General features: G+C 32.2%; 2 protein-coding genes across 2 annotated transcripts; both read right to left on the bottom strand.

The window, feature by feature from the left end:
• Positions 1-8,067: 8,067 nt before the first annotated feature.
• On the bottom strand, positions 8,068-9,970 carry LOC125196259 (probable caffeoyl-CoA O-methyltransferase At4g26220). The gene is made up of 6 exons (XM_048094701.1): positions 9,832-9,970; positions 9,379-9,476; positions 9,207-9,286; positions 8,890-9,034; positions 8,681-8,812; positions 8,068-8,608 (listed from the first exon to the last, which is right to left on the bottom strand). The coding sequence occupies exons 2-6, from the start codon at positions 9,448-9,450 to the stop codon at positions 8,321-8,323; spliced, it is 717 nt and encodes a 238-aa protein (XP_047950658.1). The 5' UTR covers positions 9,451-9,476; positions 9,832-9,970; the 3' UTR covers positions 8,068-8,320.
• A 525-nt stretch (positions 9,971-10,495) lies between these two features.
• LOC125196257 (probable caffeoyl-CoA O-methyltransferase At4g26220) lies at positions 10,496-13,074 on the bottom strand. Its single transcript, XM_048094700.1, has 5 exons — positions 12,976-13,074; positions 12,631-12,866; positions 11,329-11,473; positions 11,121-11,252; positions 10,496-11,050 (listed from the first exon to the last, which is right to left on the bottom strand). The coding sequence occupies exons 1-5, from the start codon at positions 13,045-13,047 to the stop codon at positions 10,760-10,762; spliced, it is 876 nt and encodes a 291-aa protein (XP_047950657.1). The 5' UTR covers positions 13,048-13,074; the 3' UTR covers positions 10,496-10,759.
• Positions 13,075-15,485: the final 2,411 nt, after the last annotated feature.

Below are 15,485 nucleotides of genomic sequence, written 5' to 3'. Positions count from 1 at the left end.
TGCAAAACCATCACCAAGTTTAAACTGTATAAGGTAAGTAGGTATGTGCGGATAGATCAAATGTCATATTTATAGGGCAAAAAATGAACCATGAGGCTCTTTTCAAACTCTTCACAATCTCCACTTATAAGATGTGCATTTGATGCACACAATGATGATGGAAGTTATTTTTTGAGCAATTTATAAGGAGTAATGGTTAAAATGCAATGACAAAATATACAATGATGATGGGAGTTATGTTTTTGACAATTAATATGCAACGCTTATTTCTGGCCTAGCGTTTGGTTCAAATTCTTAAACTTCCATCTGACAATTTTTCATATAAAATGCTGAAGCTATATTATAAAAAAGTAAGTATCCATCATGATTACGCATAAACACAACCCATATCCATTTGTATTGCCTAAATTAATTTGAAACAAACGGTTGACATGCCTTCTCACAAAATACATACGCTTTATTAGACATGTTAAAACCATAAATGTAAATAAGTTTTGAAATAAATCAAATTTGGTTGGAACACTTTTAGATTTCTATAACAAATAGACCAACCACATATTAGTAACACATTATTAAAAACTTATACACTTTACCAAAAAAAAATAAATTATACAATGGAATACTAAAATACCATTAACACTATGAGTTCAATAAAGTAGAATGTCTAAAATATATAAATTAAATATTTAACATACAATATTATTTTTATCCTATAACAGTTTTCAAAATCAAAATATATAATCAAATACCATTATATAAATAAGTGAAATAATGCAAATGCCAAATATAATTAATAAAGTGTAATTATTATTTAAACAAAATACACGAATTACCACAAATTTAATAAAAGTGTGTTGCTTATTACAATAAATCAGAATTAACAATTAAAATTAATAATTATCACAAATAAAAAATATAATAATAATAATAATAATAATAATAATAATAATAATAATAATAATAATAATAAAAGAGCGAACTATTATTACTACACATTTTGCATGAAACTAAGCAAACTAAGAATTAAAAAGATTAAAAAAATGTAATTTATGTGAAATTTTATTCTAATGTCAAGAATTGTGATTCCATATATATCCCCAAAACCCCCTTGGTAATTTCATAAATACCCCCAAAACTCCTCTTTTATATATGTATAGATAGATAGATAATTCATGTGTTAGTTAGGGGAGGGTGAGCCTATTTACACGGCTGTGGCAACTCTTTTATATATGTATAGATAGATAGATAATTCATGTGTTAGTTAGGGGAGGGTAAGCCTATTTACACGGCTGTGGCAAATCGCACAATATGCAATGCTGTGACAAAACGCATGGTATTTAATTACTCCATTTATGTTTTTATGTTCTAAAATATCAAAACATTTGTACGTCACAATATCTTTATTTATATTTTTCTAAACATTTTTTATTCTTATATATTTTCAATAGTTTTAGTCCTCAAAACACTACTAAAAAACTCAATCACACAAAATAAAATTATTCATTACTAAAATAAAATTATTACACAAATGAAAAATATTAGTACTACTAATTAGCCGTATGAAGAAATAAAACTTACAAAAGTAAGAAAGTAATTTAAGGAAAGAAAACTACTCCGTATGAATGATACCAAAAATAATACTCCAATACTAATTTTGTCATAATTTTTTCGGAATGATAAGCATAACATAATTTTGTGATTTGCCAATGTTTTATTTTATTAAGTACTAGTATCACCCTCGGGCATTGCACGACCCATTTTCTTTTATTTAAACTTATATTATACTGTAACATAATTTTATAAATTCATAAAAATATTATTGTATGAAATCTGAAACCATAAATATATAAAATAAAAAATAATTATTAAAAAATATAAAATCAAACAAAGAAAAAAAATTAACACATGTACCGAATGAGAAACAATTTTATTATTTCAAGTTCTAAACTCATATAACCAAATAAGTTGATAAACTAAAAATTGCACACAAATCACATATCATTTAAATCACTTTTAGATCTATACTATAAAAGATAAATCACGAACACATGTCAATAAAAAAAAATGTATAAATATATATTAGAAGATAGCCAAATCGATCAAAATCATCAACAAAAATACAACAACATAGCATGGAATATACAACCGATATGCATGCATTTAGCCGAAAAAAAAACTGGTTGCATACCCTAATAATATTCTCGCATCGCCTACTTCCCGTGTAGCTGCTACCACCCATACCACGTCCAGAAAAGACAAATGAATAAGAGCTTCCACCAACCTAATATTCATATAGAGCACTACATAAAAAATTATACATTCGACACTTCACGATAGTACATGAAGAAAAGGAAAAAAAAATCACATAATTAAGCTCGACACCTCAAAACATAAATCACTTCCACCATAAAGACCTGCAAAGAGAACAACATAAACAACACGAAGAAGAATTTGAAAAGGCTGTGTTCATGCACGGCCGCAGCAAAGAGGGCAACCCCGTCTGCTACAAAGTACGAAATTATTTGCTCTTTCTCTAGCATCTCTAGTATTCAAACTGTATTTGGGAGCACGACCGAAGAGTATAAATTGTTACCCTCCAATCTTGAACTCCTGCATCATTATAAAGCATGAAACATGTTTAAGAGTTAGAAAACCAATTAGGTTTTGTTTTCAAGTCTTGCTTTTCTTCGGTTATATGTTATTATACAATATTACCACTAACTATACCACTAATCCACTAACTATGGAAATTAAATAACCAATTAATAATTAGGATCCATATGGTGCTGGTGCGGGTCGGATTCAGTTTGGACACCACTATTACACACATGAATATATACGTAGTGGTTTAGGCTTTTTAGTTTTATATATTTTTAATTCAATTTATTTTAATGGTCAATTCCCTAAATATCTCCAAAATTTTTCTTATTTTCCTAAACACCCCCAAAACTCCCCAATTTCATATATTTATGCACTTTCTATCATATATTAATGCACTTTCTAGCTTCATCATGCCACCGCACATATACTATAACATGAACCAAATTGACTGGTATTTGCTCTACATATTACCAAACTATTCATTTTGTAAATCATACATAAATAACACACAAAGAAAAAGAAAAAGAAAAAGAAAATAGTACTATACATTTCTAGCTTAAATTAGCTGACAAAGACATGAATTATCTATGATTATGAATTGACATTAGCTCAAAGTAGTTGACATGAATTATCTATGATTACCCATAGTTTATTATCTAACATCACAAAAAAAATCATTCGTTCTTACCTATCATCATACTTATATTAGAAATATTTTTTCTACTTTTTTGAACGATATAATAAATATTTGTATAAGGGAGTGATCAATTGCTAACTTTCTTAAGTTGCTAATTTGCTAACTCATCAATGTAGTGTATTAAAAATGTCAACACGATAACATTAAAATGTCAACACATAATTTTGTTAAACTTCAATATAATGTGTTAGATATTATGTGTTGACATTTTGATGTTACCGTATTGACATTTTAAATATACTATATTGATGAGTTAGCAGAATAAACAACTTAAATAGTTAACAATATAACACACCTCTATTTGTATAATTGTCAAGTCAGTCTTTTATTCCACAATTTTGTATACTCATGAAAATTTGAACATAATAAAAATAATCACCCCTTTATTAAACTTATAGTGAAATTGAAAATTTTGATTACTATGTCGATTCAATATATGTATAATTGTTCGAATTTTGGCGACAGAAGCCGACTAGAAATACCTTAATCAATATTGATATCAAAACAACACAGCATAATGTTGATATCAAAACAACACAGCATAATGTTATTTTAAGTTTTCGACTTAATCAATATATTATGTCCTATGTTATAAAAAGCCTTGTAATGATCAATATAGTAACATTTAATTAACAACCTATTGTTAACTGTTAAATGTCATTCCAATATGATTTAGTTGTGCCATCCAACGACTAGTGGCAGTCTAGCGGATCCAGAATTTTGAGTTTGGAGGTACGGTTTTGTGCAATAACGTCTTCACGAATTTTAGTTCCTAGTATACAGTTAAATAGTTTTGTAGTACACACAAAAATTACAATAATAATAATAATATTAAAGTCTATACATGAGTGATCCACTTGTCATTTCTAAAATAAATGAAAAAATAAAAAAATTTAATATCGAAGGCAAAATAATACATAAGAAATATAAATATTCAACATAAAATTTACTATTATTCTTATTTTTTTTAATTTATTCAAGCAGGTTGTGGGCTTTTTAAAGTTGATGAAAGGCCTAATAAAATTAATGAATGTACGAACCAATTCATTCACTAGCAAGAGCAATTAGTAAATTATATTATAAAAGCATCTACGTCCATGCTCTTTCACAATAGCATGGATGTGGAAGAACATGAATGTGGGCCTGAATCCACATTTATTTATTTTTTACTCTCTGCACTTTTGTAAGATTATAACACCCACATCCATGTTCTTCCGCATGAGCATGCTCAAAGGTCTCATCATTCTATTATTCAATTTAAATACTTCAATTACTAAAAATATTTTCACAATATTAAAATACATTAAAAATACCCGAAACACCCATATCCATGGTTTTTTTTTTCCTGGATTATTTTTTATTTTTTATGAATTATTTTTTTTAACGGAATAAAAATGAGCCAATCAGGAGGCGCCACGTAGTCGTGCTCTTCAGCACTGTGGTGCTCTTGCTATCGAGCAGGCCGTGCCGTCGGCAAGAGCACAACAGCTTACAACGGTGAGCACGGACGTGCGGCAAGAGCAGAACTCTTCCGCAAGAGCACCGATGCATATGCTCTAACATTAAAATATAGGTGTACAATTGTACCTCCTTGCTAAACGCCAAAACTAAGCGGAAAGCAACAATACCATATATCATATCACAACAGAGCTTGCAAAGTGGAGTAGTTTTCACAGAGAAAAATATAATGAAATTAATGTTACTGGATTATGGGGCTCACTTTAAGTTGTTAATTGTAGTGGTATAAGTGATAAATGAATTGATGTATATGGGTATAAAGATTTCCTAAAATAGAAAGTTTGAAAGTTACTATTTTTAAAGAACGTACTAAAATAGAGAGAATTGCTATTTCTAAAAAACGAAAGGAGTATAGAAAAGTAGGTCTCATATTACACTGACTTTTCCAATCCACTATTCTTTACATATCTTAAAATCTGTGCTCATAATAAGAGTGACTCCTACTGTAGGACGGAGGAAGTATAAGAAAAAAATTTATTTATAAGGTAAAAAATCCATCGTGTAAAAAATTTGTTGTATAGCAGGGTATATTTTTGGTGTTAAAAATTTCGACATAAATTTTAAAAAGATTACTGCAGTAAGAAAAATTAACAGCCAATATTATGGATCTACGTTTCCTTGCTTGAATGTTTTGGCACCAAAATTAAATATTTTTGATGTATATCCACAATGACTTCGGATATAAATAAATCCAAAAAATAAAAGAATGAAAAAATATGAAAGAAAATAAAGCTAACCAAAGTTAATGATAATTTTGTGATTTTTGGAGGATTCATCATCGATCGTTAGGCCCCCGGTAGTTCTGGACTTCAAATCCAGTCACTAACTGGGGGTTGGATCTCCTGTGGATCTTCCATAACAGGGGTGTTATGCCTCACATTCAATTTTTTATTATAAAACAAAATTAATATTTTAATATTATATTTTATAAATAAAATATTAAAATGGGAGATCACAGCATCCGTGCTGTGATTTTTACACAGTGCGTGCGGGATCCAAATCCCATAAACTATTTTTCATCTGCCAATCAGCCTTTCAAATTCCAGCTACAAAAGCTATAATGCAGCCAACTCAAATTTTAGCCCCAACTTTTCAGCATAATTAAATAATTGAATTTTAATTGAAGAGTACATTATTTGCTATCAAGAACTAAATACAAACCATAAAATGCAATATTAAAAAGTGAAAAATAGTACAAAACAATAAAAAACGAAAATAACAAAATAAATAAAAAAATTAATACTCTCTCTATCCCCTATAATTTGTCACCATTTAGCATGTGGGTCCTACTTTTATATAGTTTTAAAATAAAATGTGAATAAGATGGAGTTAGTGGAATATGAGGTCTATTACCAAAAATGGTAAAAGTACAAGGTGACAAATTTTTAGAGACGGACGAAAAAGAAAATAGGTGACAAATTTTCAGGGACAGAAAGAGTATATTGTAACATACGACAATCCCGAATCTAGCGCTGCTATAAGGTGCAATTGCGTACACCAAAGGCCGCCGATTTGCAGCATGAGTGTCCACAGTGGTGCCGCCGCTGCGGCGGACCACTGCTGGAAACGTTGTGCCGCGGCGGATGGTTGGGGGCGGAGCAACAAACACGGCGTGGAAGGGCGGATGGTTGGGGGCGGAGCCGCAAACACGGCGTGGAAGGGGCGGTGGGGGCGGCGCGGCGGACTGTCTATTCCTAATTCATTTATATTTTCTTTCTGAGTTTATTTCTATAAAATATTTATTCCCAAGGGTCATCTTCTATGGCTTATAGCATCATAATCCAAAATTAAGACCAAATCTCCACTCTTAGATTTTAAAATGAGTGGATGAGATTAAATTTTACGAATCTCAATAAATAGAAGACAGAATATCAATAAAAGGGTAAGATCATCATTTTGTTATCATATCATAATTTTCGTGTTTTTTTATATTAACACGACATGAGTATTTCAAGACAAGTAGATGAAAATATTAAACCAGTTTTATTGAGATTTCACATGCATAATATTGAGATTTTACATGCATAATATTGAGATTTTATATGCGTTATATTGAGATTTCGTCAAATCAACAACATACATGAAAACTGAAATAAAAATCATTAAATTTCATCATCCTATCATAATTTTCGTGCTTTTTTTTATATTAACATAGTGTATTACAAATATCAACACAATGACATTAGTATTTCAACACAAGTACACGAAAATATCAACCCAGTTTTATTGAGATTTCATATGCATTATATTGAGATTTTACATTCATTATATTGAGATTTTATATGCATTATATTGAGATTTCGTCAAATCATCAACATATACGAAAACTGAAATAAAAATCATCAAATTTCATCATTAGAACATCATCGGAACATATGCAATTGATATCTCGATAGAATCCTTATAAAATTACCTTTAATTTGATATATTTTTTGCAAAAAAATAATTTAAATTGAGAGAGTTACGTAAATTTAAAGTTTTAGGATAATTTTAATAATAGAGGATTGACATTAATACCCTTTAATTTTATTAAATAATTATTTAAATTTAAAATATAATATTGCTAATTAGTTAGCAATTGATCCCCTCCCGTATTCCCAATTCATTTTTTTTCACTCCATTCCATTCTATTTATTTTTGTCCAATTAATTTTGTTCTAGTCCAATTAAAATATACTAACAATTGATAAAATAATATGATTTATGGTTATGATGTGACTGTCTATTGGGCTTAACAAGTTTTTATAGTTGTAGCATGACTGTTCCAGGGGCTTTTGTCCACTACGGTGGACACTCCAAAATATTGAGTTCATATTTCAACAAATACAGTGACCATACATAAGATGATCAGGTTTAGTTTTAAAAGTAAGCAATTACTCCCTCCGTCTCCCATTACTTGACACGGTTTGACCCGGCACGGGTTTTAAGAAATGTAATAGAAAGTGTGTTGAAAAAGTTGGTGAGATGTGAGTCCTACTTTTAAAGTATTAGTTTTATAATAAATGTGAGTAGGAATGAGTTAATGGAATATGAGTTCCACTACCAAAAATGGAAAAAGTGAAGTGTATGAAGTAATGAGGGACGGACCAAAATGACAAACTGTGTGAAGTAATGGGGGACGGAGGGAGTAATAGAGTTTTGAGATTTGATGATGTCAACGTTATAACTCAAATCAATATTTTTACGTACATGTACCAAAATGATTTGTTATACATCAATTTTTAACAATTTGTTGTAAATATCACTCCAAAATGATTTAAATGTACCATCCAACCATCCAAACTTAGATAGTACTACTTCATATCATATCATAAGTAAACATGCAGGGAGAGTGCAACAATATCATATCATCCCACAATAAACCTTGTGAAATGACTTAAACATCCCAACAATTCCAACCTTGGAAAAAAGATGTCTACTTCTAACAATTTGCAGAGCATCAAACACCAATTTTATTCCAACATAATAAGTTGGTTGATGAGGAGCATCAGAATCTGGTAGTGTTTCAGTTACGGCGACAAACAGTGATCCCATCACCAAGAGGGACTTGAGAAATCTGCACCCTAGCATCACCTGCTATGTACTTGTTAAACTCTATCGAAGCCTTCCTTGAATCCAGCTTGCTCTCTGGAACCAAACTCTCATCCATTGCCACCGTCCCTGCCCAAAGGGTGTTATCGTAAACAGCTATACCTCCCGGTTTCAGAAGTTCCAACACTCTCTCATGGTAATTTGCATAGTTGTCTTTATCAGCATCAACAAATGCAAAGTCAAACGTCCCCTTATTCTCTGGCTGCATCCGAAACATTGGTTAGCATTGCCAATCTCTCTTGCTCAAAAGGAACAAAACTTATCATTATCTTACATCTTTCAGCAACTGATCAAGAACCGGAAGAGCCTCAGACTCAATGAAATTGATCTTGTGCTTCACCCCTGCCTTTTCGATGATAGGTAATCCCATCTCATACGAGCTCCGGTTCATGTCTATGGCTGTGATCTACACCCACATTCTTAATAAATATGGAGTTTTAGCAACAGACTGAAATGACATAAAAAAGAAATGTAATTAACAACCTTTCCATCGTCTGGAATTGTGAGGGCGGTTAGAAGAAGGGAGTATCTAGTGAAAACTCCAATTTCAATCGTCTTTTTTGCGCTGATCGTCTTTAGAAGCAAGGCCACAAACTGCCCCGCATCAGGTGCTGTACCCATCACAGCCCTTTGACAATAAAAAGGAAGATACTAATATTCATCAACAATGTTGGACATGAACAAACAAATTGATCTCATGTCACCAACAAATTTCAATAGAAGATTGAACCTTTTATATAGCTCAAGTATATGATAATCATAAAATGTGATTGTAAATTTAGATGAAGAAAGTATATTACCTTGGATGAGTGGATGTGATAGCCCTGAGCTCCTTAAGATACTCGTGTTCTCGTGGATACACACTAGTATCCATTATATACTTTGAAAATTAAACAAACAAAACATAATTAGTTTTAGTGGTCACAAACAAAATAAAAATTATTAGTAGTGGTAGATTATAAGTGTGCATACATTGTATAACTCGGCGGTTTGTAGCACGCCCTTTTCTGTAGAACTATTATTGATCACAAATTTGGATTCCATGACTCCTCACAAGGGTTAATATAATCCTTCAAATACAATCAACAAATAAAATATTCTTGCTGCCAGAGATATTAAAAAAACTGTAAATTAAAGAGACTATCGCAATCAGTACAATACTACTACAAACCATACATTTCCACAATTGCACATCCAAAAGATAATAAATTCCCAAGTTTTATTCTAAAATCATTAAAATTTGGCAGGCACAGAACCAGCCGAATTCCAACGATGGGAATGGATAAATCAAAATCTGAGCAACCAAAAATGGCAAAATTAGCAATGGTTGATGATCCATTAGTGAAAGAAACAGCAACAGAGACGAAAACAACGCCAAACTGCAAAGATTAATTTCACAAAACAGACGATTTAAGATTCAATTACCTCTAATTTGAAGTCAAGAGGCAGTCTTCTTTGCGTCAGGCTTGCTCTCGTTTCTGATTTCTGAGATGAGGAATTCTATCTCCTTATTTATACTCCATTCATAAAATTAATATTCCGTTCATATTCATAAAATTTAATATTCCATTCTCTGAGATGAGTACATGACAAACTCGTAAAATTAATTTTCCATTTATATTCATATTATACTAGTAGGATTTAATAAACATTAATATTACGAAAGATGCGTGATAAATGCAGCAAAAAAATGCCGATCGACATTTATAAAGCATGCCTTGATTTGATTCATATTTTTTGGTAAAAGGGGTGCAAGATCCAAGTTTTCAAGAATTGTAGACCAAAGCCCCAAAATAACAAAGCTACCACGTTTCAGGCTGGCCATATTAGGCACTTATAATTTGAATCTAGCATATTACACGAGTATTCCAGCAAAATAACAAAGCTCAAATGTCTTGAATAAAACATCAATGATATTCACCAAAATAAATAGAATGAACTGCATATATCAACCTCGGGAGTCGGGACAATGTGTTTTAATAGTTGCTGGTGGACCCTAATCATATGTTATATGTGTTTTAATAAAGTTATTTTTCTTTTTCCAAAAATTACAAGATAATTGAGTTATTTATTTATTTTTATTTACAAAAAGTAACTCTTTACTTTTTCTTACTCCGTTCCTAATCCACCTCTCACAATTTAATAAAATAATCCCACCATCACTTACATGTTATAAGATTATTTTATTAAGTTGTGAAAGGTGGATTAGGAATGAAGTAGGAAAAGTGGTGTAGGAGATCCGCTCCGGGAAAAAGATATCTACATCTAACAATTTGCAGAAAATCAAAGACCAATTTATTTGAAAAATTATTCCAACATAATAAGTTGGTTGATGAGGAGCATTGGTAGTGTTTCAGTTACGGCGACAGACAGTGATCCCATCACCAAGAGGGACTTGAGAAATCTTCACCCTAGCATCACCTGCAATGTACTTGTTAAACGCTATCAAATCCTTCCTCGCAGGCTTCGATCTCGGCCGAACTGAACTCTCTTCATCCATTGCCACCGATCCTCCCCAGAGGGTGTTATCGTAAATAGCTATACCTCCGGGTTTCAGAAGCTCCATCATTCTCTGATGGTAATTTGCATAGTTGTCTTTATCAGCATCAACGAACGCAAAGTCAAACGAACCCTTATTCTCTGCCTGCATCCAAAACTTTATTTGGTTAGCATTGCCAATGTCTCTTCCCTTTCTAAAGAAAGAAAAAACGTACATCTTTTAGTAACTCATCAAGAACCGGAAGAGCCTCAGACTCGATGCAATTGATCTTGTGCTTCATCCCTGCCTTTTCAATGATAGGTAATCCTATCTCATACGAGTCCCGGTTCATGTCTATGGCTATCATCTACACCACACATTCTTAATAAATAAATATGGAGTTATTAATATAAGATTAAAAAAATGTACTAGTAACAAACAACCTTTCCATCGTCTGGAATTGTGAGGGCAGTTTGAAGAAGTGAATATCCAGTAAACACTCCAATTTCAATTGTCTTTTTCGCATTGATTGTTGTTAGAAGCAAGTCCAAAAACTGTCCCACATCAGGTGATGTACCCATCACAGCCCTTTCAAGGAAAAACAAAAGATGATAATATTCATCATGCAATAATGAGATGAACTAACAAATTAATTGATTTCATGTCAACAACAAATAAACTATAATAATTGTTGTTGTGCTCTCCTTTTACTCCAAGTCATCAAATGACTAACCAAAGCTACGAGTGAAAATTCCATGGTCCTTTCACACCATGGTGGCATAGTGATTTGCTGTGCCTCACCAATAACTTCTTGATAATTGGAAATAAAAAGAGTCCATATGCCACATCATTTGACATAAATATGACAACCTTATATCTAAATTTAAAGTCATCCATTATGAGCATTTTAAGGAAAGTGTAATAAATTAAATAAAAAAATGATATCATATGAATGATGAATTGACTTTGATATCATAAATATGGCAACCTTATGTCTAAATTTAAAGGCATTCATTATTCACATGATATCATTTTTTTATTTAATTTATTATACTTTCTTTAAAATGCTCATAATGTATGCCTTTAAATTTAGATATAAGGTTGCCATATTTATGTCAAGTGATATGGCATATGGACTCTTTTTATTTCCAATTATCAAGGAGTTATTGGTGAGGCACACCAAATCACTATGGCATATGGCATTATGGTGTGGAAGGACCGTGGAATTTTTACCAAAGCTACCTCTATTCTTCTCGTAGGTGCCCCCTATTTCTAGTATTGCGGCTAAAGCATTAAATGCATTCACACAAATAAGTCTTCAATTTGTGTGCACGAATAAGCTCTTCACCGCATAGTACACACCAAAAATTTACAGCTCTTGCTCCATCTATATTTTCTATCTATATTCTCTACTTCTAGTTTGGATATATTATATCCGTAGAAAATTTGTGGGCTACTTATTTTGTTAGTCTGGAGAAAATATTTTGTACTCTCGTCAATATTCTAGTGGAACTTTTGACTCTCTCGCCGGTGGTTTTTTACCTCTATTTACAGAGGATTTTTCCACCTAAAAATCTTGGTGTTACTTTTACTATCTTTATTAATTTCTCATTATCTTTGGTTGAATTTATCACGCTTCCGCACTCCGTACCACTACAATAATAATAATAGTAATAGAATGTTTCTATATCTAGTTGTAACAGTCCAAATCAAAATTTACACGATGAAGAAAGTATATATATTACCTTGGATGAGTTGATGTGATAGCTCTGAGCTCCTTGAGACACTGGTGTTCTCGTGGATGGGGTTGGATCCCACCCCAGGGTGCTGTGGTAGACACAATCAAATTTTTTATTAATAAAAAATAATTTTTTTTTTTATTAGAATAATGGGTATGAATCTTGCACAGCACCCTGCTGTGGTTCCAACCACAGCAGCGGATCCAACCCCCTCGTGGATTCACACTAGTATCCATTATATACTTTGAATATTACACAAACAAAACATAATCAGTTTCAGTGGTAACATATATACTAAATAAACATTATTTTTGTAGTGAAGGTGAAGGTGAAGGATTAAAAAGTGCATACATTGTATAACTCTGGGCTTTGCAACACACCCCTTTCTTTAGACTTAGTATTGATCACAGCTTTGGATTCCATGACTCCTCACAAGGGAAGGGATGATCTTTTAAAAGACAGTCTTCTTTTGCTCACATGGCAATAAAATTAATATTCATATTAAATAAAATTTTAATATTGCGAAAAATGCATGATAAAGTACGCAAAAACAATGCCATACCGACAATTGTAGAGGCTTCACAAAAGAATAGATATTAAATCAATGCATACTCTACTACAAGCATTACTTTTTTAAGATATAAGTACTTTTTCCGAAGACCAGTGTGGAAGAAGCGTCTGTCGGGTGAGAAAAAAAGCATGGCCTTATAGTGGCAAAATATTCGATCCTAGCACTTCATTTGTGATTTTCCCTTTATCCGTGTTATTGAAATGTGTTTTTCCTATTTCAGTATTCTTTTACTTTAAAGAATGAACTGCACCAAAGAGTCCTAACTTTTCGGCTTCACTGGAAACCCCTAACAAAAAAAAATCTCATCAAAGGTATCTAATAAAATATATAATCACAAATCTTGTAGTTTTTGCCATTTTTCGGACGAAAATGCCCAAATGGGTTGAAGGGCAATTTAGTCTCTTTACGAACCAAACCTGCATTATTCTGCACACGTATTCTGCACACCTACTTACTTTGCTGTGTAAGAGATGTCAAAAATTATAGAGTCTATTTTTCCATTCTCCTATTTTCTTTCATCTTTCTTATACTATATTATCTCTCCCTCTAATGATTTCATTCCTTTCATTCCTTCGTGATGCCAGAGGTGATAGTGACGAAGACGGTGGTGTTGGCGGTGGCGGTGGCGGCTTCTTTTTGCGCCGTGACGAATGGGAGGAGGACGCTCCAACAGAACTTCGGTTCCGTTTTGGAGGCAGTGGCGGATCCAGGAGGGGGCGGTCGCCCCTTCCCGGTGGCCAAGAGCTTCGAATTTTCCTTAGGGATGGCCGGAAAAAGCCATAGTTGCCCCCTCCGTAAAAAAAACTGAGGAAGAAGAAAACCTATGATGAAGTGAGTGACGGTGGTGAACCTTCGAAGATTCGAAAGTGACTTGAGGTGAGAAGGTGATTTGAATAGATATGCCGACAGAAATGGAGATTTGGGTTTGTTCAGTGAATTGGGGAAAGGAGGCGTCGGGAAGAAGATGACCATATTGGGCTTATTTATTTGGGGAATATAAATTGGGTATAATAATTAAATCAGTTGGGCTAATACTTTTTTTAATGAACTCTGTAGAAGGAATTTATTAAGTGCAGTAGAGTATAAAAAATTTATAAAATTGGAGATATTCTTCTTTACATATATTACTCGTTATTATTGAACATGGAATGTACATAGGGGTGGGTCGATACGATATATCGTATTGAAAACGTTGTATCGTGTATCGTATCGAAAATATCGAGATCATATCGAAAGTTTCGATATATCGAATTTCAATATATCGAACTTTCGATATAAAAAAATTTCATATCGTTATCGTATCGATATTTCGATATATCGTACCGAAATTCGATATATCGTTAAATATCGATATATATCGAAAATTTCGATATATATCGATATATATCGAAAATAAAAATATCGATATATATCGAAAATATCGATACATCGAAAATTTTCGATATATATCGTATTTTCGATATAAAACGATATATCGCGATATAAGGAAATTCATGTCGTTATCGTATCGAAAACTTACGATACGATATCGTATCGTATCGAAAATTACGATATATCGAAAATTCGATAATTTTTCGATATTTTCAATACGATACGAGCGATATATCATTTTTTCGGTATTTTTCCCCAGCCCTAAATGCACATACACATTATATTTTACTTAGGCAATTATATATACTATATTTTGGAAAAAATCTATTGAATTATACTAGTATAAGTTTTATTTAGAAAAGAATAGTGATACCTCAAATTATATTGAGTGAAAGTGAATTGGAGGGAAATAGGAAAGAGAAACAAAAAGCAAGTGTTTAATTTACAAAATAACAATGCAGGTACATGATAGAGTTGGAGGGGGAAACATCCGTATACATTTTGAGGAACAGAGAGGATAAAAGACTTGATGTTTCTGTCACATCCATTAGGATTCGCGTCATCCAAGTACATGCAGCAGGTGAGATGCAGGGACTGCGTCGTAAAAGGTCGAATTTGCCCTTTCAAGCCCTGATGGTGTTATGGTCCGAAAAAACAAGGTTTGTGATTATATATTTTGTTAGATACTGCTGGTGAGATTTTTTTTTGTTAGGGATCTTTGGTGAAACAAGTCAAAAAGTTAGGGCTCTTTGATACAGTTCACTCTACTTTAAATATGCAAACTCCATCTATCGGGATTAATTTTGAAGTTCATTCTAATTTTTAAATTAATATAAGACGAAAAGGACAGTTGTCCAACTTAAATTGTGGCATGTGCATCCATCTTCCAATACTACATGCTATTAATTTTGAAGTTCAT

The sequence above is a fragment of the Salvia hispanica genome, chromosome 6 (genome assembly GCF_023119035.1).
Source record: "Salvia hispanica cultivar TCC Black 2014 chromosome 6, UniMelb_Shisp_WGS_1.0, whole genome shotgun sequence".
NCBI lineage: Eukaryota > Viridiplantae > Streptophyta > Magnoliopsida > Lamiales > Lamiaceae > Salvia > Salvia hispanica.
This window is presented reverse-complemented; position numbering and strand designations above follow the sequence as displayed.